This window comes from Thunnus maccoyii, chromosome 1 (assembly GCF_910596095.1).
Source record: "Thunnus maccoyii chromosome 1, fThuMac1.1, whole genome shotgun sequence".
Classification (NCBI taxonomy): domain Eukaryota; kingdom Metazoa; phylum Chordata; class Actinopteri; order Scombriformes; family Scombridae; genus Thunnus; species Thunnus maccoyii.
The window spans coordinates 14,773,136-14,794,840 of record NC_056533.1 but is presented as its reverse complement, the minus strand read 5'-3'; the positions used below and the strand labels follow the sequence as shown (position 1 = coordinate 14,794,840).

General features: G+C 38.7%; 1 protein-coding gene across 1 annotated transcript in view; it reads right to left on the bottom strand.

Annotated features, from left to right (window-relative positions):
• Positions 1-765: 765 nt before the first annotated feature.
• Positions 766-21,705, bottom strand: part of LOC121893956 (MAM domain-containing glycosylphosphatidylinositol anchor protein 1) — a 188,789-nt gene continuing 167,849 nt past the window's right edge. The window contains exons 17-18 of the mRNA XM_042406220.1: positions 9,542-9,650; positions 766-3,320 (exon numbers count right to left, since the gene is read on the bottom strand). Coding sequence (XP_042262154.1) covers positions 3,235-3,320; positions 9,542-9,650 — 195 coding nt within the window. The 3' untranslated portion in view covers positions 766-3,234. The remainder of the gene's footprint in view (positions 3,321-9,541; positions 9,651-21,705) is intronic.

Below are 21,705 nucleotides of genomic sequence, written 5' to 3'. Positions count from 1 at the left end.
AGGACCCACTCCATCTGAAGATATAAAGGGCTCATTCTAAGGCAACGAAAACACAGCAATTCTCATTTTCAGGTGAATATTATTAAAACATATTTTTGAATATTACATTCCTTTTCTTCCAAGTCCGTTCTGCTAGATGCCACTAAATTATACACACTGCACGTTTAAATGATAATAGAATAGCTTAGCAATGGGTTCCATTGTATTTGCTCATGTCTATGCTATGCTTTGAGTTGATATTTCTCAGGTTCAGTAGTCAAATATCTTCTTCTTTATGAGTTGCCATTGAAAGCCAATACACGGCCAATGCATGTGTGAGTCAAATTGGGAGGTATTACAAAGGTTATAGACAACAGCTTGAGATTTCCACAGTATTCTCTTTGTTAATTTGCAACTGCCACATGTCCAAATGTAATGTTAACAATGGTTGTATCTTCCCTGTTACTACTGCCATTGAAACATGAGCCAGTATGAGAAATGATTTGATAATTAGCACATGAAATGCCATGCACATTAATGATTAATGATATTTCCAAAATGCTATCCTAAGCTGATATACAATCCACATTTAGCCAGTTCACTCAGCCAAATACGCTAGGGGAATTGCTGGTATTACAATGAATGAAAATTACATGGGCATTTTGAGGAGATTATCAAAAGCTGACAATAATTTAAGTTTAGCTTACAGTACAGTATGTGATTGCAGAACAAAGAAGCTACATTTACAAGAGAGCATGTCACTCAAATGTCTTCTATAATGTTTAGTTTCATTCAGGAACAGGGTAACCTGCTGTTAAGTGCACTCATCAGATTAAAGTAAATGAATGATGAGAGACATAAAGCTAAGATACAGGAAGCATTTTTGGAAACTTGAGAGTTTTCTCATGTTGCTTATTTAATTTGTTCTCATTGTACACTACTGTCTGTGGCATTTCACAGATTTGTCCAACATGCCCTACAGACCTTTGTGGGAACTGAAAGCTGGCAATGATACAGTATAATGGACACATAACAATCAGCATCAGCTTACGGTAAATACAAATACAAAATGAAATAAGAAAAACAAAAAACAAGTGCGATGATCAAATCAACATGACATGACAAAGACAGACAGAATTACATAAGGTGCTGGAAAAGACTGATTCACACCTACATTAATGCACATGTAATGAAGCAGATCAGTTGGTGGAGCAGACTGACCGGAGAATATAGAGTTTCTTAAGTTGAAGCATGATGCAGCACACTGCTAACACACTATCCCCCTGAACGATTGAAATGTCTACAGCAGCGATTAATGGATACACAGATGATGAATACACAGATAATTATAAATCAGAACTGATAAATGATGAGGGAAGTGCCCGTTTCAATGCATTTCAGACGAGTTGTTTTTTTTCTGCAGACTGAAAGGCGATCTTAAATGCAATCATAAACTATTGTATACAGATCTATAGATATGAGTATTTCTCAACTAACAATCATATCTATGTGATTATGAAAACTGTTTACACTACAGACATTCAGTGTTAATTAAACAATGACAGAGAATATGATATGCAATCCACACTGCACACCCACCAGATACTGATAGTTTTCTCCATCTTTCACTCACAAGTGTATGGGAAATTCATACATGACATTCAATAACCTGTGGAGAAAGAAGTGCTCACTGATCATATGTTCAACTGAACTCACCCCTGGCCCTTCCCTGCCTCCTATACCACACCACTTTTTTCTCTTCAAACTCATTAAAGGCATGTCCAGCTATTCTGTTGCGGTTGATAACTCCAGACATCTGCGTCATGATGTCCAGTGACGGGAAGTTCACGGCAAAGGAGCAGACATGTGAAAGGTGCATCTTTTATGTATGGTTTTCCCTCTGCGTCATTCAAAGACGAGGCATGTTTTGGAGACAGAGGGTGAGCCAAGGGGCTGGCTGTAATGTTGGGAAGGAAAACTGAGTGCATATTTGTGTGTGTGTGTGTTTGTGTGTGTGTGTGCGTGTCTTCACAAAGTATGTTCGAAAAGTTTAGATTTCTATCCAGGTGGCTTGGGTCATCCTCGCACAGCCCTCCACATGCTCAATTCACTTTCTGGATCAAAAATCATCTTCTCTTCCTCTCATAAATATTAATATAATACTTTATTACCCATTGCCCTTGACCCTTATAACGCCATAAACAAAACAAAACAAAAAAAGTAAAATATCAAAAACATTGAGTTGGTCTGACAAATTGCAACATCACATAATAAGTAGAATAAAACCCAAAGGAACAGCAGAGGTTGTATAAACGTTGTGCTTCTTTAATTTCACTTTGTAAAGTCCTCCACTGTCCTAGTTGTGTTTTAGTTTAAACTTTGTTATATTTAGTATATATAGATAAATGTACACGTATAATCCGGACTGAGGTTTGTCTCTTGTGTCAAGCAGAGGGCAAGCAGAGAGGCTACCAGGAGTGCCCTTCTTTATCCTCTGTTTCTTGTTTGTCCTTTCTTCACAGTTCATATGTTTATTCATTCATTCATTCATTCATCAGTTTTTGTTTTTTTTGTTTTTTTTCTGTCTGTCTCTTTGTCATTCAGTAGCTCCCATGGTCCCAAAGGTTGGGACAGAAAGGGAGACAGTCTCTGTGAAAAAAGAGGGTTTTTCCCACTTTCTCGCTCTCTTTCACTTTCTTCCTGGAATCCCTCTTCCCTCATTTTATTCCCTCAGGTCCTTTGTCATCTTTGGTAGAGTGTCCGACACTTTGGTGTGTCTGGGGAATAGGGCGGAGGGGGCCATCGAGGATTGTAGTTCGAGGGAGTGGAGATACATGAGAGGGTGCACGCATGGACGAAGAAGGTTGATGAAGAAGAGGAAAAGGTGACAAGTGACACGCCGACATGGACAAGTGAATCTAACCAGATTAATAGAGTGACAAAGGAGAGAATGTGAAATATCATGTTCACTTTAAATACAATATGAGCGTTGGTTGGTTACACTGCGTGTCTGAAGGGAAATGTTTAAAGAAAGCGAAGGGGGAGAAAACAGACTTTGTGTTACTTTTTATCTAAGCAAGACGGATAAAATGGATGCATGAAGGATAGAAAGACGACGAGTGGATAGGGACAGACAGGTAAGAAGACAGGTAAGGAGAGGAGAAGACAGGGAGAAGGGTAGAGAGAAGTATAAGAGCGTGAGTCAGGGCAGTGTCTGTCAGCGCAGACAGTTGGCGGTGCTGTGGCAAGTGCTCATCATCTGTAGAGTAGCGACAGGAAACAGGAGAGGCCAAAAGTCAGCCAGCTGGCCAATGGGAGCGAATGTGATCCACCGATCAAAACTACAGAAGCAATAACAAAAGAGAACAGAGATGTCATATTAGTTCAAATGTATATAAAATCTTTTGACCGGCTTCTGCTATTTATGAAATGCTGTAATTCACGACTTAATATGGTTTTATAGCAAAGCTCCAATGAACACATGTCCTTGTCTACATTAAGATTACTCACTCTCCACCAGACATGGTTATGTAATACACTCCTATAATTACAGCAATGCTGAACAATCATGAGGGCTTTCTACGCTGTAATAATCACAGATCTATTCATTTTACTTTTAATTTATTCTTATGAGCCTAAAGGAAAAAGGATGACTGTTGATCCTTGTCTAGCATTGCATTTTACATCTACTGTGTGACTGTCAATGTTCAAAATTAATTCAAGGATAAATAAACAGCTCAGACACATTTGAATGGACTCCATTCAAATTTAAAAAATAATGCACACATTTAATGTAGTTATCCATTTCATTTTTGATTTTACCAATGGCCTCACAATGAACAATTTCACATCTGAGTCATCAAAAATAAATCTCTTTCTTCTGAAATTCAGTTTTGTCCCTTGTAAGCTGCATTTTATAAAGAACAGGCAAACCTTGATATTAACCACAGGCTAAGTAGATAACCGATCATGTATATATTTATCTCTTTGGCTTGAGGCTACCTTTAAGCCTGAGGCTGAGTGCAGAGGCATGTGCAGTGAAAAGCCACAGTGTGGCAGAGCGTTTAGAGCTTTCTTCTGTGCAACAACAATAATCTTTTGAACAATACCAAACCATGTTACCAATGTTGAAAGAAGGAGGGGGGCTTGTTGAAAAAAAGATCTGTGTTTTATCATTTCACATGGAGAAAAGAGAGATGCTTGTTGAGTGGAGGCGGAAGGAGAAAGATAGAGCAGTGGATGAGGGGGTGGATGACTAAACAAGGAAGAGAAACAGAGAGAATCACCATTGATATCCTACACATTGTCATGACAGCTTTGAGATTTAATGAGGAAAAAGAAGTTACTACTGATGTCATCATCGCCAATTTGTGATGGATTGTTATTGTTGTTTTTCTTTTTTTTCGGCATAGTGTTGCTGTTTATGCACAGATCTTTTATGTGGTGTTGTTTAATTGTTCAGAGCAATCATCTAAGGTTTCCTATTTATTTTCTTTTATGTTAAAACTTAACAGTAACAAACGCACACTCATTCTCTCCTCTCACATACATATATTATTACTCTCATTCATTTGCATGCAGCACTACACAAATTCAGCACATTACAAGTTCAAGCTGCTCAAAGACAGTTACATAAATAAAAAGCAGGTATTGTGTTAAAAAGATCAATATGATTTCATAGCAAGGGGCCATCTTCCAGGCAGTAAATCAATATTTATAATAAAGCTTTGATCCATACGGGGCAGACATGCACACAAGACCACACACACACACACACACACACCTATACTGTATATAGTATAGTTGCTGCATCAGATTGAAGTGGAATATGACATTTTACATCTGGCTCTCTGTCTCTCTCTCTCATTTCCTCTTTTTCTGTCTTTATCCCATCCGACCCCTGCTCTCTCTCTCTCTCTCTCTCTCTCTCTCTCTCTCTCTTGCTCTACAGGGTCTCTCAGAAAAGTTGATTTCAGTAATTGTGTGGCGGTGATACAGGTCCATACATCTTTCTGTCTGTCATGGAATTAAAATGGAGTTAGAAAGATAATGTATTACTATTGTGTGCATGTGTGGTATGTGTGTGGTTCCATGTATGCCAGTGTTCAGACAGTGCACAGCTATCCCTGGCTATATCACAGTCCATGTGGCTAAATGACAATGTTCTACTCACCGGGTAAATCATCGGGTTAATTAGATAATGAGATGTGGCAATTCCACTTGAAACAGTTTTACAAAGGAGCCGTGAGTAAACAGACATATTAAATAATTAATGTTTTATTTTGAAGTTTTGACAATGGTGAGCATGAATCAGTCCTCATCAAAACGTTGTTTCCTATCATTTATAGGCCTGATTGTGTACACAACACACCTCACCGACAGCTCATCATTTTGCTGCAGTCTTAATATACTCCAATGGGCCATTCAAAAAACAGGAAAAATCTCCTCTTATCTCACAATATACACTCACAGGCCACTTTATTAGATACACCTCTGCAATCTAATGCAATCCAACAGCTCTGCCATAATTTCTATATTTATGAAGCTTATACATTTTCAGTTTTTGTTGACATTGTCAGAAAGGTGATAATTCTACTTTATGTTTATTATTGAGGGTGTAGTGTTTGGTGGTGGTGTACTGGAGTGCATTATATTGAAAAGTGTTCCTAATATTTTGTCCTCCTCATGTATGTTAATGGAGTGGACAAAATATTAGGAACACCATTCAATATAATGCACTCCAGTACACCACCACCAAACACTACGCCCTCAATAATAAACATAAAGTAGAATTATCACCTTTCTGACAATGTCAACAAAAACTGAAAATGTATAAGCTTCATAAATATAGAAATTATGGCAGAGCTGTTGGATTGCATTAGATTGCAGAGGTGTATCTAATAAAGTGGCCCGTGAGTGTATTTAGACATTTAAAATTAGTAATTGTCCATGTAAATGTCCACCGTTGTGTACAGAACTGTTTTTTGGTTGGCATATGACTAGATGTCATGCATAAGAGAGTGAAAAACAATCTCTCTATTATTGTTGACATGTTCATGTTCAGATTGTGAGAATTGCCCCCCCTTTTAGGTACTGCTGCTATGCATGTCAGTCCTTCCATGCTTGCACGTCACATAACGGTGGCAGATTTACCACTTGGAATTCTCATTAATTTTTCAAACAATGGATCCTTGATTTCAGGAAGAGGTAGACAAAAGCAGACATATAATTTCTAGCCACTGACTGTGAACTTCACTGACTGAACTGTAACTGGACAATTTTCCTCAGCTAGCTAACTAGCTATTTCAGATCAGTTACTCTTACTTATGTGTAAATAAAAAATGTTAAGCAATTTCAGAGTTCAGAGTGCACTATTGCTACACCTATTTAGAAAGTTTACATTTCTGAAAATAGAGGATGATACATAAATATAAAAAAAATAATAAAGAAGAAGAGCAATGGAGAAATAAGGGAGGAAACTCCTTCAACGGAAAAAAAGAGAAAATAAGCCAAACATTAACATAGTAAAGATACAAGCTCGCTTCTCACCACCTCTTCTCTTGCTAACACACACATCTGAGCCAGGTGGAGCTCTGTGATTTATGTAGGTGGAGTTGCACCAAACATGTCAGAAGAAATCATCCTTCTTTTGCGGAGGATTGTAGTTTAACAGTGCCCTGTGTGTGCACATACTTAACCTGACGTAAATGTGTGTGCATACTTGTGTAAGAATGTGTGTACTACATTTGTCAGATGTGTGTATTTGTGAGCTTATGTCCATCCCTGTGAGTCTATATATACAAGTCTTACATGTATAATTCCACTTGTAGGTGGATGCACATGTCATGTATGTGTATCAGCATGTGTGCAATGTGCATGCAGTGTGTGTTTGTGTGTGTGTGTGTGTGTGTGTGTGTGTGTGTGTGTGTGTGACACAGGTGCGATGTATCAGCTGGGTGATGCTTTCAGGCTCACCTTTTCTCCCTCCGCATCCTGTGAGATGCAGGGAGCAGAAATACAGTGCCAATGGAGAAGTGCACTCTGACTCAAAAGCATCTCTCTCTCCCTCTCTCTCTCTCTCTCTCTCTCTCACTCACACACACATACACACACCACACAATTTATGACAGTTTGCTGATCAAAGCTTCAATTGATGTTATGTACTGCTTTATACTTGTGCTTTCAAAAGCACTATCTCACCATGCATGTGTGTTTTAAGCTATTTGTCATCTATCTATCCTACACTGTATGAGATATTGTGCATATTGTGTAACTGGTGGTATGTTGTCAATGAGTTTACATTTTCCTCTAAGTGATATTCCTTTTCAATTTCATACCTGGCAAACATGAGTTGAATTTAATCCTTCTCTAATTCTCATTTTATTTCATCAACTCCATGGTGGCAAAATCTGTACCCAAGATAGATGCATTTGTGTTTCTTACAGTGACAAAACTTCATCAGTCGCCTGCCTGATAATTACCCATCTGTCTGCACTGTATGTCTTTGCCTGCACAAAACCTGCAGGACACACATGCACACGCACACGCGCAAACTCAGAGAGCTCAAGAGCTTTCCTCTTCCTGTTTACACCTTCATCCATTATTTACTGCATCCGCCAGTGTCTTTACATGCACATATGTGCGAGTTTGCACACATCCAAACACACACTCATATGCAGGCATCTCACACTAAGGTTTGAGGGGGTAAAAGCAGGTTGTTAATAATTCACTTTCTCATTTTTGCTGTTTTCTGTTTTTTTTTCCAGGGCTCTAATGTTTCGCTTGCAGTAGGTCTTGACAATAAAATGTGAGCAAGGTTGCTTTTTTCTCACTGCATACTGTCTAGCTTATTATATTAAAATAAGTCACTAAAAATGCACTTTTTTTTCTCAATTGCTTAAGTTCATTTTCTGTTGCAGTTCTCAGAACACTGAGAGGAGTCACCTTATCATTTTGTTGCTTTGTCCTGCAAAAGGACAAAGCAACAAAAATATAAATACTGTTATGAGAAAATCATTTGAGAATTGCATTGTTTTGAAAATCATGATTTTCATTCAACGAAGGCAACTAAGAAAAACTGTAAATGGTGAGATTTCTGTAAAAGCCATTCCATTATACCATTATACCAGAAAATGTGAAGTCAAACAAATTGGCTGAATAACATTTAAAAGATCAGTATCGTATTAGTGACTCACATGTTTGATTGTTATGTAGTTATTGTTTCAGAAGATCTCCATTTCTCCTAACAGTGATGGCAGTGCATAATAAAATAACGGCCAACTAGCTGTTGTTGTGCATGTTTGTAGAAAAAGAGAAAGAATGCAAAGAAGTCTGTTATGAGAATTTTATGATGTTTATGTGCCTGTGTGTTTGTGTCTTTGTATGCTCTTACTATAGCTAAACTGCTGGCAGGTTTTACCTTTATATTCTCTTTCTTCCTCTAGTCCCTTTTTCTTTTTCTCACTCTACACACACAGACACACCCATCCACACATACTTTCAGTCATTCTCTTTCTTTGACCTTTTCTCTGTCTCTTCCCGTGTCTCTTCTCCACAGCCCACCCCCTAGGCTATGGGAGTCTCTCTCTCTCTCTCTTCCCTTTAATTCACTGCATTTTATTTCTGGTTCACCGTTAAGGCAAAATGGCCTTCACAAACAATATTTATAAGTAGAAAAATTGTATTCTGGTATGCTTTTTATAGGCAGATAGCTTGGTTTGACTTATCTATCTTGTTGGCATGAAAGGAGAAACTGTGGTCAGTTTATGGAGTGAAAACAGTCCTGGTGATGCCTCAGCGTTGTTGGATCCAAGTGCCTCTCTCTTTCTCTAACTCTACAGATATACTGTAGCTATATACTGTACTTTCTCATTCTTCTTCACCCATGCTCTTTTTCTTTAAAGCCTTATCAGTACAAAGACTCTCTTACCACGATTTCTCTCTTTCTCAATAAATATCAAGGGTAAATATCAAGGGTTTTTAAAGATGAAGAGCAGTGTGCAGAGGTGTACAGATAATAAAGGGTAGATCACTAATGGAGAACAGAAGGTAAGAGGTAAAAGAGACAAGATTTAACGAAGGTGGGTGTGGAGAAGGCAGCAGGGAAAGTTAGAGGATGAAAAGATAGAGGGGAATGTGGAGTAAGTAAAAAGGTACAGGCAGAGGAAGGACCACAAATGAAGCTGAGGCTTCCAACTCGCCTACATGCTGGTGCCCTGTGGTTCCCACTTGTCTCCGTACAGCCTCCACACTGACAATATTTTTCTCTGCGCCATATTTCCACACCTCTCAAACATTAAAGACGATGTCATGTTCTCTTTCTCTGAAAGTTCTGTCTCTAATTCCCTTCTCTGCTACCCCTCAATTCATTTATTTTCAGTAGAAATCAATTCAGTTCAACTCGGTTTAATTTTGCTCCGTTTAGTTTCTTAGCACATGCTTTATTGGTATGTCTGTTGAAAACAAACACAACCAAACGCAAACACAAGCTTCTTTTAGTTTTTCCAGGGGTTTATGATCATCTCTGCATTCAAAATGTCACATTCTATCTTACCTGTCTTACCTGCGCTGGCTACAGTGTTCTCCTGCTTGCATTTCCCTGTAGTGATGGACACGTCGTCAATGGCAATATCCCCCTCAAAATTCGGGCCTCGAATTCCTTCAAACACAATCTGTTTAGGGAAGAGACAGAGAGAGACAGATACATGCTAGGTGAGTATGTCTGATACAGTACTATCTATTTATATTGAGTCAAAAAAACAGACACAGCTATAGTAGGACAAACTTCACTTAAACCAATGAGGATTTTTGTTTAAATAAAATTCTTACAGCAAATAGTAATAAAGTTGTTGTTTTTTCCCATTAATTTACATCTGAATGAAAAAAAGGTGTGATGATAAAACGCATTTCACTTCACCTTGAACATAAGGTCTCAAACTGGTCAAATAATTAATTCACAGGCACCGCATTTTAAAAAGACAATATATGCTAAAACACTAATTAAACAAACAGCACAGAAATCAAAGTGCAAGTAGTACCATTCAGTATGAAGTATTAAGAAGTTACATTATTGTCCCTTAATTATTTGTGGAGCCTACATCATCAAAACAAAAGAGGAGACACATCTGAAAACTTCCAGGCGACTTCCCCATTTTAGCCACCAGCCATCTGGTTTTGACTGACAGTCTAATTACTGTGGTGTGCCAAGGCACCAAAAGCCCATCGCACCCAGCTAATCAAAAACCAAGTGTATTCTGTCTGGAATATGTGGGGAAGAAAAGCAAACAAACAAGGAAACTTTGTTGCTCCGAAATAACAACAAAAGCGAGTTTCACAGCTGAAGTTGTTATTGGCTTCAAGTACAGACTTTGGTCCTTTATAATGTTTAATTTTAAACATGATAGCCAAAGTTCTTGCTGTGTAATCATGTCTGATTTTCAGTCCTACAGTAATAATGGCCTATTTGATCTGTTAAATGGTTTCTACAGAAATACAGTCCATGCACAAAATGATTCATGGGCTTCTACATATATGGTTCCCCTATTCTTCAATAAACACTTGAGCAAGGCAGTGTGAATGGAAAAACTGCCTATATAACATGTCTGTATACATACAGGTTAACGAGAGAGTGAGCACGTGCATGCATGGAAGGGTGGCTGATATGCATGACTGGCCTCACACTGATGTGCTGTGGTAGAGTATTAACAGAGTCTTTAACAGAGTATTTAACTCAGGAAACAGGCAGAGCAAACCTGTCGTCAATTTGTGTGTACATACTATATCAGAGCAGGGGTGGGTTCAATTAACCCAGCTCTGACCCATCGAAGAGAAAAGCATGATCTGATTACTTATATGTTCTGAGTAAATGAAAGGCGGAGAATGAAGAGGCAAAATCCATGGTAACCAACTCTCACTGCTGTGACACTCCATTCTGCAAGTGCTGGCCTGTTAGTGCCTAACAGCAATGTCAATTTGAAGTATCAAATAGAAATTCATGGGGAAGATACCAATAACCTATTCATTGCCATAGACAAGGACCGGCATTGCTGTGTATGTGTGGGGCAATTCCTCTGGTTCACCTCTGCAGTGTACTCATGAAAAGCCAGGTTAAATGTGAATAAAGAAAGTCAGTGGAAATTTATATTTTTGTAAATGTAGTTTGTTCAGCTTCTGGCTCAGATACAATGGCTTTTGTTTGAGAACTGCTGAATTTTTTTTTTCCTTTCTTAGCCTAAGTCAACTGATGCCTATTTGAATTCTACCATACTGACCAGTGTATGAGCACACACTGCAGGCATGACTCTTCTTCAGCACCTCCAACCTTCACAAGACAAGACACAACCTAAAAATTTTTTCTTCTGTTTCTCTGTCTGTTTATCCTCTCCAAATAGAGTGCCCATTCAATTATATTGGTAAAGGGGAGGCAAACATAAGAGCAGTACCACCTCTTCTCCACTTGCTTTCTAATTTAGTCCCAGAACGAGAGATCTTCTTTGAATGAATAAATAAAATAATTAGAGGAACCTTGAAATGATTGGGCGGTGGGGGGAAAAGAAGTGCAGCACCACAGGCTGGATGGTTATAGTTGCTTGGCTCATTTGTGCAAAAGGTTAGGCAGAGGGTAGCTGCGAGGGAAATTCAGGGGTAATACAGAGGAGGCTAATTGGTCAAAAGGCCATGGTCATCTAATTTATAAATGTTAAGAAACTGTTTCTTTACTGTGTGGCTTTGGTTAACATTTTGTTTTATTTATGCACTTTTGTCCTCTGGTCCTATCCGTTGTGTAAATTTCTGTTGTTAATAGAACCAGCACAGCACACTATACAGCATCCCTACAGACAACTTAGCATACACACATACACAGAAACACTCATGCGCTGACATTAGAGCTACGCATGCCTGCCTCTGTACACCTGCAAGCACGGCTGCATTAAACAAGTCGAAGCAAAGACACCAGATTGTTGTATAATTAGACACGATGAGAAAAATAATTGGGAGAAGGAAGCCCAGAGACTAACACTGGCCTTGACACACAAAAACCCAGAACAAAAGCACCAAATAACCATCTTCTTTAAGCCACATAACAACACAATCACACTGGGCATAATAATTTCCTCAAAGATATTAAACCAACTGGCACTACACAAAGCAATGCAATATCCTGCCATTCAGTGTAGCAAAATCATAATTATATGTGTTTATTTTTCTGGAAAGGCGCAGGAAAACAAGCCTTTGCCCTTTCACTTAATGTGCACTGCTGACAGATCAAGCTGAAGTGTGAGTCTCCTGGGCCAACAGTGCCTCGTACTCAACCATCCCAGCAGTGCACACATTCCTCAACTTTGGAAGTGGTGAGGGTGTTTAATAAAGGGTCATGGAAGACTGATAATGACTATTGATAATTTGGTAAAGATGAAAAATACTGTTAAGATTGCAATATTGTATTATTCCTGTACAATCCACCTGTGTTCTTAAAAGTAGATCACCAAAGGATGCCTTTCTAAAATTCACATGACAACTTGAACAAATCTTACTGTGGTTATGAGGTTGTGGGATGTAAAAATGGGGTCATGAGGCCACAGAAGGTTGCTGTTATATCAAATGTGCCTGATATTTAACTTTGACATTTAGCAGTAATTGAATACTCAAAAAAAAAAAAACATCACACTGTTGGAGAAGGTAGACTACAAAATCTCGTTTTCAAAAATTATGAGTAAAAATTCTCTCAATCCCCAGTTTTCTCCATAAAAGTGCACAGTGTGTGACACAGAGAGTGTATCTGAAGAAGCCTGAGTGAAATAGACAGCTTGTGTGTTTGACGGCAGGATCAAACGGTGTACAGTAAAGTGTCAGGTTGGAGTTGCGAATGTGTCGTTTTGTCGAGCCTTGTAACCTTTAATGTTCCCATTGATGTACTGTCCACATACCAGAGAGGACACAGACGTGAAAGAGAGAGAGAGAGAGAGAGAGAGAGAGAGAGAGAGAGAGAGAGAGAGAGACGGTGCAGTACAAGGCACACAAATATGGGTTGGCCTGGTTTCCAACAAGCCCCCCAGGTACAAAACACTGTGAGGAACACAGATGGCCTCTGGGTAATCCACAGAGGAGCGAGTAGGGACACAAATAATCTACCACATGCTAACTCTTTTTTTGAAACTCCATTGATTTTATGTGTGAATGAGTAATTTCTGCTTTATAAATTGATCTCAATGAACAACAAGTATCAAGGCCAATCGTTTTTCTTGCAAAATGGATACAACGATAAAAACATTAAGCAAGAACAACTGATTGTCACTACTTGACAAGCAATAGTGAAAACCTGTTTTTTCAGTGTGTAAAACAGCTCAAACAAAAATATTCAGTTTTTCCCAGAGGAGCAATGAACCCAAATCAAGAGCAGAGAAGCTCATAAAGTGGCAGTTCACATTTCATGAATTTACAACTTGAATATAAACACACTGTATGCAGTAATCACGGCCAGCAGGCAGTAAACAATTTAAATTCTAATGCCTCCTTATCGGTTGGCTCTACCACTGTTTACAATAAAAGCCATGTATTAATGCAAGCCATTGGCTGGGCTACAGCTCTTGTTTCAGAGAGGCAGGAAGGGAATACTCAAATACATTCTCAAATACATCATTACTTTTGTTGGACGGAGCACAAAGAGAGGGGAGCTGCAGAGACGAGTGGCAGCACCTCAAAGGCCTTCGGTGTATGCAGTCAGTGAGCTGTGCACAGGACTATAAAGTTTGTTCTCTCCACGGACATGCAAGCAGCATGAAGCAGACATGAAACAAGCATCAATATGCAGTCACTCCTGCACTCTGTGGCACCAAATAACAGTTACTTCAACACAAAAATCCTGCAGGAATTCAACTGAATTAGAAAACCATGTGATTTTTGTTCAGAAGGGCAATTTGAGATAAGAGATAACGGACATGGCAAGGCTACTCACTGTTTGTTTTTCTTTAGAATTTAGGTTAATGGTTTCTTCACTTGTAGAGAAAAAGATTCTACATTAAACTGCAAAGCAACAGACACAGCCATTAGTGTACTCTACAATACCTGGAGTATTCAACTCCAGGCCAATTACAGTAATAGTGGCTGATACTGCAAACTGAGACCGTGATAGAACATGTGGAGGCTGAAACTGAAACTTAAAGGGGCACTCATATTTTACATGTTAATACCAATTTACTCAACATGCTAAGCACTATTAAACCCACGAAAACAGTTGCATAAGGTTTACTTTTTCTTTGGAGGCAGCTTCGTCAATTTTGAAAAAATAACCCTGATGATGTCATGACGGTTATCTTGACTTATGCTTGGACATACAAACTGGGGGTGTAGAATTTGAACGACATGGATAATAACCAGACAAGAAAGGTTTAATGAAAGATACTACTGAGTTGCTTTATGGGAAGTGTAGGATCCAATGATTTTTGAGGCACACCCAGAGCCATACTAGAGACTGACAGTCTGGATATTCTGGCTTCTCATTTAAATCTCTTATCTAGCACAAATTTATGAAAGTGCAATACAGAGGGGAATTTGTCTTACTGTATTTTGTTGCAATATTATTCTGTGTATGATATAAAAGTGTGTGGTAGTGCACTGCAGTACTGGATACTGTTTGGATACTGGATAGCACGGACACTGTTTGGATAGCACATAGTTGCCATAGGTTGCCAGTCCTTGCATCACACATTTGTAAAAACACAGCAATGCCCAACCATATCCTCAGCCTCCCAGCAGCCAAAACTCAATCCCTGGTCAACAGCCCTTCACAGACATGACTATCAAGAGTTGTAGATGCAGCGAGCCATAGCAATTGGCAAAATGAACTTAATAGAGCCATCCATTGCAAATTCAACACGTAGAAAAAAAACCAAACACCAGAACACAACAACACCAATTGTGTCAGGTAATTCCAATTGTCAATAGCAGACAGCTCAATTATTATTATTGATTGTAACGAAACCAGCAGTCCCCAGAGACAGAGAGAAACAGAGGGGGAGAATGAGAGAGAGATAGAGACGGGTGAAAACATGGCAGCTGGAGGTGGTAAGAAAGGCAGTAAAAGCTGAAGGAGAGAAGAGAGAGCAGGCTGAAGAAAAAACTCAAGAGAGACAGACAGGTATAGGGTAGAGAGAGAAATGGGGTTCATCCTTCTCATTTCATTTCATCAGACCCTTGGGAAGCTTGGTACGTAAGAGAAAGTAGTAAGAAAGGAGGAAAAGTGTGAAAAGGAGAGAGAGAGAGTAACAAAGTATGTTTATCAGCTTGCCTTCTCTGGCTGGTGCTGGGATCAAGGCTGCATGCACTCTACATTATTTAACAACTCTATTTGTAACACGGCAGAGGTTTGTGTGTGTGTGTGTGTGTGTGTTAAACAGACAGAGCAAATGGAAGAACTGAGATGTGGGATAAAGTTGTTCTAAAGGTTAAAAAAAGTTTTTGCAATTGAATGACAGCACAAGAAATCATGCTATTTGAATTTGAGTGATTAAACAAAAAGTATATTTAATTTATTTTCTTGCTGATGTCAAAAAGAAGCCTAATGTACAGTATGTTGGCGATCAACCTGAATTAACGATCAGCTGATTAGTCATGTAGGAGGACAACCGCTCGTTCTTTAATTCTGTTAACTAATCTTTGATTCTTAAGGAAAGAGACAGACTCCCTGGATTCCTAAGTTTGTAAGAGCAGACCCTCGGCCTGCAGAACTGACCTTTGTAACCCTCCAAGTGGGGGTTCGATCAGTGATGCTCAACAGACTCAGAAAGACCTCCTGGAAACCATTTCAATAAGTTGAATTATGACACGAACTAAAAGCATAAAATGACCCTAAAGGCCACTTGGATCGCAGAAAAACAACTCCCACCTTATAGATGGAAGACAGGCTCTTATCGTCAAAGCCATAAACTAATCCACATTCCTGAGGACTTCGTGAAGCCCATTTCAAATCTGAGACAAACCTGAAATTCATGTAAATTAAATGTCTAACCATCATGTAACTTATATCATGTTATTTGTCATGTAAATACAAGAAGAACAGTATAACTTTCATAGGTGTATGACTATCTACTAAAGAGATATAAGACTTAGATTGTATCATCCTTTTATACTAACAGGTAACAATACTGCTCCTCTATTGACAAGAGTTAAATTCTCTTATGTGAAGAGTTAATGAATGTTTAATAACCATGTATCTGTATTTTAAGTGTTTAACTTGTGATCCATTTACCTCATAAACAATCATATTTTAGTAGTTAAATTAGACAAGTAGTTTGATTGAAAGAATGAAGTTTCTAAAATAAAAGGAATGTAAAGATAATATTTGAAGGATTTGAGTTTAAAGTTTCTTTTATTGTTAAACAATAGTCACGTTGAATGCTTTTATATTATGAAGTAAGTTATGTCAACTTATATTAAATATGTTTCTGGAAGTAATCTAATCACATAAGTGTTGCCTAACTCTATTTCCTTTCACTATAGTATTAAACTTTATTTCAGTCAACGGTTTAAGATGTGTAGATAGTTTGAGAAAGTTGAACTAGTGAGGGTTGTATGCTTAGACATCGTGAAGTGTTAATATGAAGGTTAATGTTTGTTATTAGAAGAACTGACTTATCATGAATCATGTAAATTGCTGAACTGTTTTTGAATGGCTTTACAAATATGATACAAGCTGACAGGACCGTTATTAACCAGAAATATCATGAATGTTTGGACACTATGAAAAGAATGTGTTTACAGCTTTAATGTGAAATAATAGGCAACAATGACTCGAAGTGTGAGTTTTTGCATGTAAAAAAAAAAAATTTCACCAAATTCCTTTACTTTAGGAGACGCAGGCTGCAAAGCACCAGCCACACCTAAAGCCCCTAGAACAAAGAAATTGAATATTCATCAATAATTCGACATGAAACCCTTTAGAACACACCCCAATGCCTTCCGTTTTATTCTAACTTATAAAAACAGCCTCAAAGAGATTCCTCTTTGAGCTGGCCTCCAAGAACTCAAGAAAGCTCTTAAGACCTCTCTTTTATTTGTTTTCCAACCAAATATTTCCGTGCTTAACCTTTTATTGCAACAAGTTAATTGGTTTTGTTTTATTAGTAACATTAAGTCTCGTATTTCCACGTATAGTAATTTAATTTGAAGTAAACACGTACAGTATTATATTTTGAAGTAGACGCCACTGAAGACTTGAGCGTAGTCAGACTAAACTTTATTCGACACTCAACTTAAGTTACTACAAGCCAACCAAAAGCCTGAATCTGCAATTTAAACCCTTAAAGAAGAAGAAGAAAAGAAGAAGAAGAAAAAGAAGAACGCTTGAAACTGCTCTCTGAGAGCAAGACTGCAACCCAGAAGTGAAGCCGGCCTGAAGACTCTGCCAGAACAGCCTGAAACAGCTTGATTCTTTAACGGCATTCAACGCCTCTGCATCCACTGAGATGCACCACAGCCCACGGCTGATACGGGCTCTTCCACTGCAACACCGCTGGTGATGCTGCGTCAAACAACGCTGGACCTGCCAAGATGACACCTCTACCAGGACAACACACCTCAACAGTAAGGCATAACATGGCTTTGTGATCAAGGGTTGATGTCGAATAACGTTAAAATCAAAGAATTTATTTAGAGAAGTTATATTTATATTATCTATGCTTATATTATATTATCTATGCTTTATCATGAATCCTCAAGACGTTTAGCTATTAATAAATGTCTTCATTTATCCAAAAAGTGTTTAGTTGTTTCTTTGAGCTGCAGTAAACAGAGGTCACTGTTTGGGACAAGAACTTATGATCGTGAGACTGAGTCATTGATTAAATTGAACAAGGGTTAGTGCTCCCTCCTGGCACTAACAAATCCTAACCAAAAAGGAGGTGGTGCCCTAATGACGAGGTAATTCATTAATAAAGTATTAATACTCCTACAGTCAGCTCAGCACTGCTATGAATCAGTCTGATGCTTAACCTCTCAACATAGGATACAAACAACTGTCACAAAATATTTTCTATTAGATCATACAGGTTGGGTGTGGAAGTCATATCTGAACAAATTACATACTGAGTACATGATCCTTCTTTTTCCCTGCTTAGCCTCCAGTATGCTTAACACAGTTGTTTCCACAGTCGCCATCAGTATGTATGTTAGTAAGTGAATGCATCACTGTTCATATGGCCTGACATTCAGTGCTGTCAGTTCAGTAGTCTATTCAGTCTGTTGCTAGTCCAAGCTGTCATTCTCAGTCCAGTAAAAAACTAGCACATTAGGTTAATAGCTCAGCAACCTATTATTTACATCAGATTATGATTGTTTCTGCACTTTCCATGGCCTTCTAATATGTTATAATGAGGAAGTAACATGGTGTGAATCACAGGTAAGCTGATAACAGCACTCTCAGTCACCAGTGAGCACCACTGTGAGCTAAATACCAAATTATAGCAGCTGATTTCTCTAATCAGCATGTTTACCGAACAAGAGAACTTGTGATAGCCTGCACATTCATGGACCTCAATGGATCATGACTGACAACCACTACATTGTTTGTAGTGGTTGTACATAATTGACGGAGTAGTAAAATTTTCAAAACATGCGTGGTCAAGGACACAAATACTCGTGATCGATTGGACAAATGTATGCACTCACAAATGTGAGTGAAAAGTAAGGGCACACACCCAGTTGATGGAGTGGACAAACATGTAGTACAGTATATGCATGTACACATGAAAAATACACACAAAGAAGAGAAAGACAAGGGAAAAATGGTCTTAACATAGACAACGCTTCTCTTGCATGCATATTTTCTCATTCATCCACCCTGCCTCACCTACCCTCGCCTGAGTCACGATGCAATGAATATTTAAGATGCATTAATTGCTTTATTGATGATACAAACATGCAATCACGTTTCTCTCCTCCTTGTTCACGCACCCTCTCTCTGTCTCTAAAACACCTCCTACTTTGCTCATAAACACACATACATGGTTCTCCTTGCTGTCTTCTTCTGTACTGTATAATTCCTATTCATTACCAGCAGGTTATGGTGTCTGGACCAATTAAGCTGACTGCTTTAACACTGCATAGACACAGTGTGGAAAGGACAAGGCTGTCCCTGGTGTCTGCCTCTCCTGGCGCAGTGTGTGTGTGTATAAACTGTGTGTTTGTTGTGTGTGTGAGTGGTGTCTCTGCATGCATTTTCATCTGTACCGTGTTTGTGTGTGTCTATCAGCACATATGTCTCTGAACTGCACTGTGAGTGAGCAAAATGTGGTTCTGTTTCCAGCTCTTAGGAGATACCTTCAGACCTTTAATGGTCCATCTACATTTTTACCAGTTTTACCATTTCATTGACCTTGATCTGCGCTGGTGATGCAGTCCCCTGTTTCCCATCCCATCGTTTCACACACTCACAAACACATAAACTGAAACACACAAACACTTCAAGTTGCCTTGGAGTGTGGATATAAATAAATGCTGTTAACACACTGTTTAACAGGCCAACAGTTCCATATTACAAGCCTATAATTACTGTATTTCCTCAAATAGTGGCCAGGGCCTTTATTTACCTCAACTGCAGAGGGTACCAGGCCTTTATTGGAAGCAGATTTATATTAGAGAGAGGCCTTTATTTCTACTTCCTTCTGTCTGATAAGTATATTTGCTCAAATTTTAGTATGAAGCCTCCTTATTTTCTGATCTGCTTCTGTTTGCTTTGTGAAATTTTTGTTACTGCATTACTGCTAATCCACGTACTCTGATGTGTGGAACAATTAATTCTAGCACTTGAGTTCCACTCGCAACATTTTGGCAGTGCACCATTTGGCTGCATTTTAATAAATTACTCACAGCCTGATTTTCTGCAAAATTAGTACTTTTACTTTAGTACTTTGAGTAAAATTAGCTTGACTTTAAATGCAGGATTTTTACTTGTAATTAATCATTTCTACATTGTGGTATTGGTAGGCTACTTTTACTTGAGCAAAGGATCTGAGTACTTCTTCCAACACGGCAGTTCACAGAATCTGATGGGTCAACAAATACGGTGTAACACTGGGTGAGACGGCTGTCGGTCATGTGATACAGTCACGTCTTTCTTTAGTATACTTCAGTGTGATCAATCTGCTGGTAATGACATACTTAATCATTCATTTAGTAGGCAGTATGCAGTACATCCAACGACAGAAAGTAAAGCTGTGATGTACATAGATGGTATCTTAAAATGTTGTTTTCCCCTATACCGTAAATACTGCTGAGAGTGCATCATGTCACACTAAAAGCCATTTTCTTATTTTACAGCAAACACATCATATCTTGATTCAACTGACCTGAACTTGGTTGTCATGTCTGTCTGAGCATGAGCAAAAAAATGATATGAGATCTGAAAGAAGGTGCCATGTGACCAACTATTCTGCTTTCTCTGCTGCAAAGTGTACTGAACAAACGAGGATGAGTCAGAGAGAATGAGAGATGACACCAAGTTAGTCACATGTACTGTATAGAGAAACAAATGAGCCATTATGTATGCATTTATGTGTGTGTGCATGAGTTTAAAACTTTTGTCTAAAAGATTTGTTAGCATGCAAAACCAGAAAGTCCTGATACTGTTCAACCTCACAGAGGAGCGCTATAACATACAGCATGCGTACTGTTTCAGACTTAATTTTCCCTTTAATGCTGAAAGAAACATGGTGTTGCAGAGGCATAGTTAATGAAGAGCAAATGCAGCTCCCAGCTCAGGCCTTCAGCCCACATTCATCATGGATTCAATTTCCCCCATGCACTTACAGAGAGTATCTGGAATCATTACAACACAACTAGCAGGCATCCCCTGCTCATAAATAAGCCTGTTAATTGACCTGTCATAGCTAATTGCTGCAGGGGTTAGGAGACTGGTGTGTGTATGTGTTTAAAAAAGAGTTGTGTGCATGTGTTTGAATCCAACACGTTGTTTATACATGTATGTGCTTGTGTTTTTGCGTAAAAATACTGCGGTTAGATAGATATACAGAGAGAGAATGTGTGTGTGTCAGTCAGCGAGTGTATGAACAGTTCGATAGTTGAAGACTCTCTATCCTGAGTGTGTTGATGTTAGAGCCATTAGTCATAAGCCTTGAGACAAGAAGGTGTGAAGCAGACCAGGGCAAAAATCGACCTAACTGCTCTGTCTATCCCTGCACAGGGCCGGAGAGAAAGATAAGCAGAGGGCAATAGAGAAAATAACAAAAATAGAAAGAGATTGAGAAACACACACAAGAGGATAGAGGCACGCAAAATAAAACCATCATCATTTTTTTGCCCTCACTGCTTTTTCTCTCTGTTAGGTTGTAAACTTACTGAGCTAGACATTCATCCACACGCACAGACACGCGGTGAGTAATAAATGCTGGAAAAATGAGTGAGAGATGGAGCATAACGTCCAGTCGGAAAGGAGGACTGAGTCATCTAGTTTACTCGGCCACATCCCAACAGGGAAGAGCTAACTGCAAGCGCAGCTGCCAGAGAGCCGAAGGGACCTCGATGATGTGTCAACAGACAGTACTCAAACATAAGCACGTCTTCTGTTATGTCTCCCTATTGACTGAATGTGAACAGTAAGCTTAAACTTCAGGTGAACTAACACAAAGTCAAATTATTATACAGCTCAAGTTAGTGTCCTGCTCAGAGTTTTTAGACATAGTTCACATTTTAAGTTAATGTATCAAATTAGAT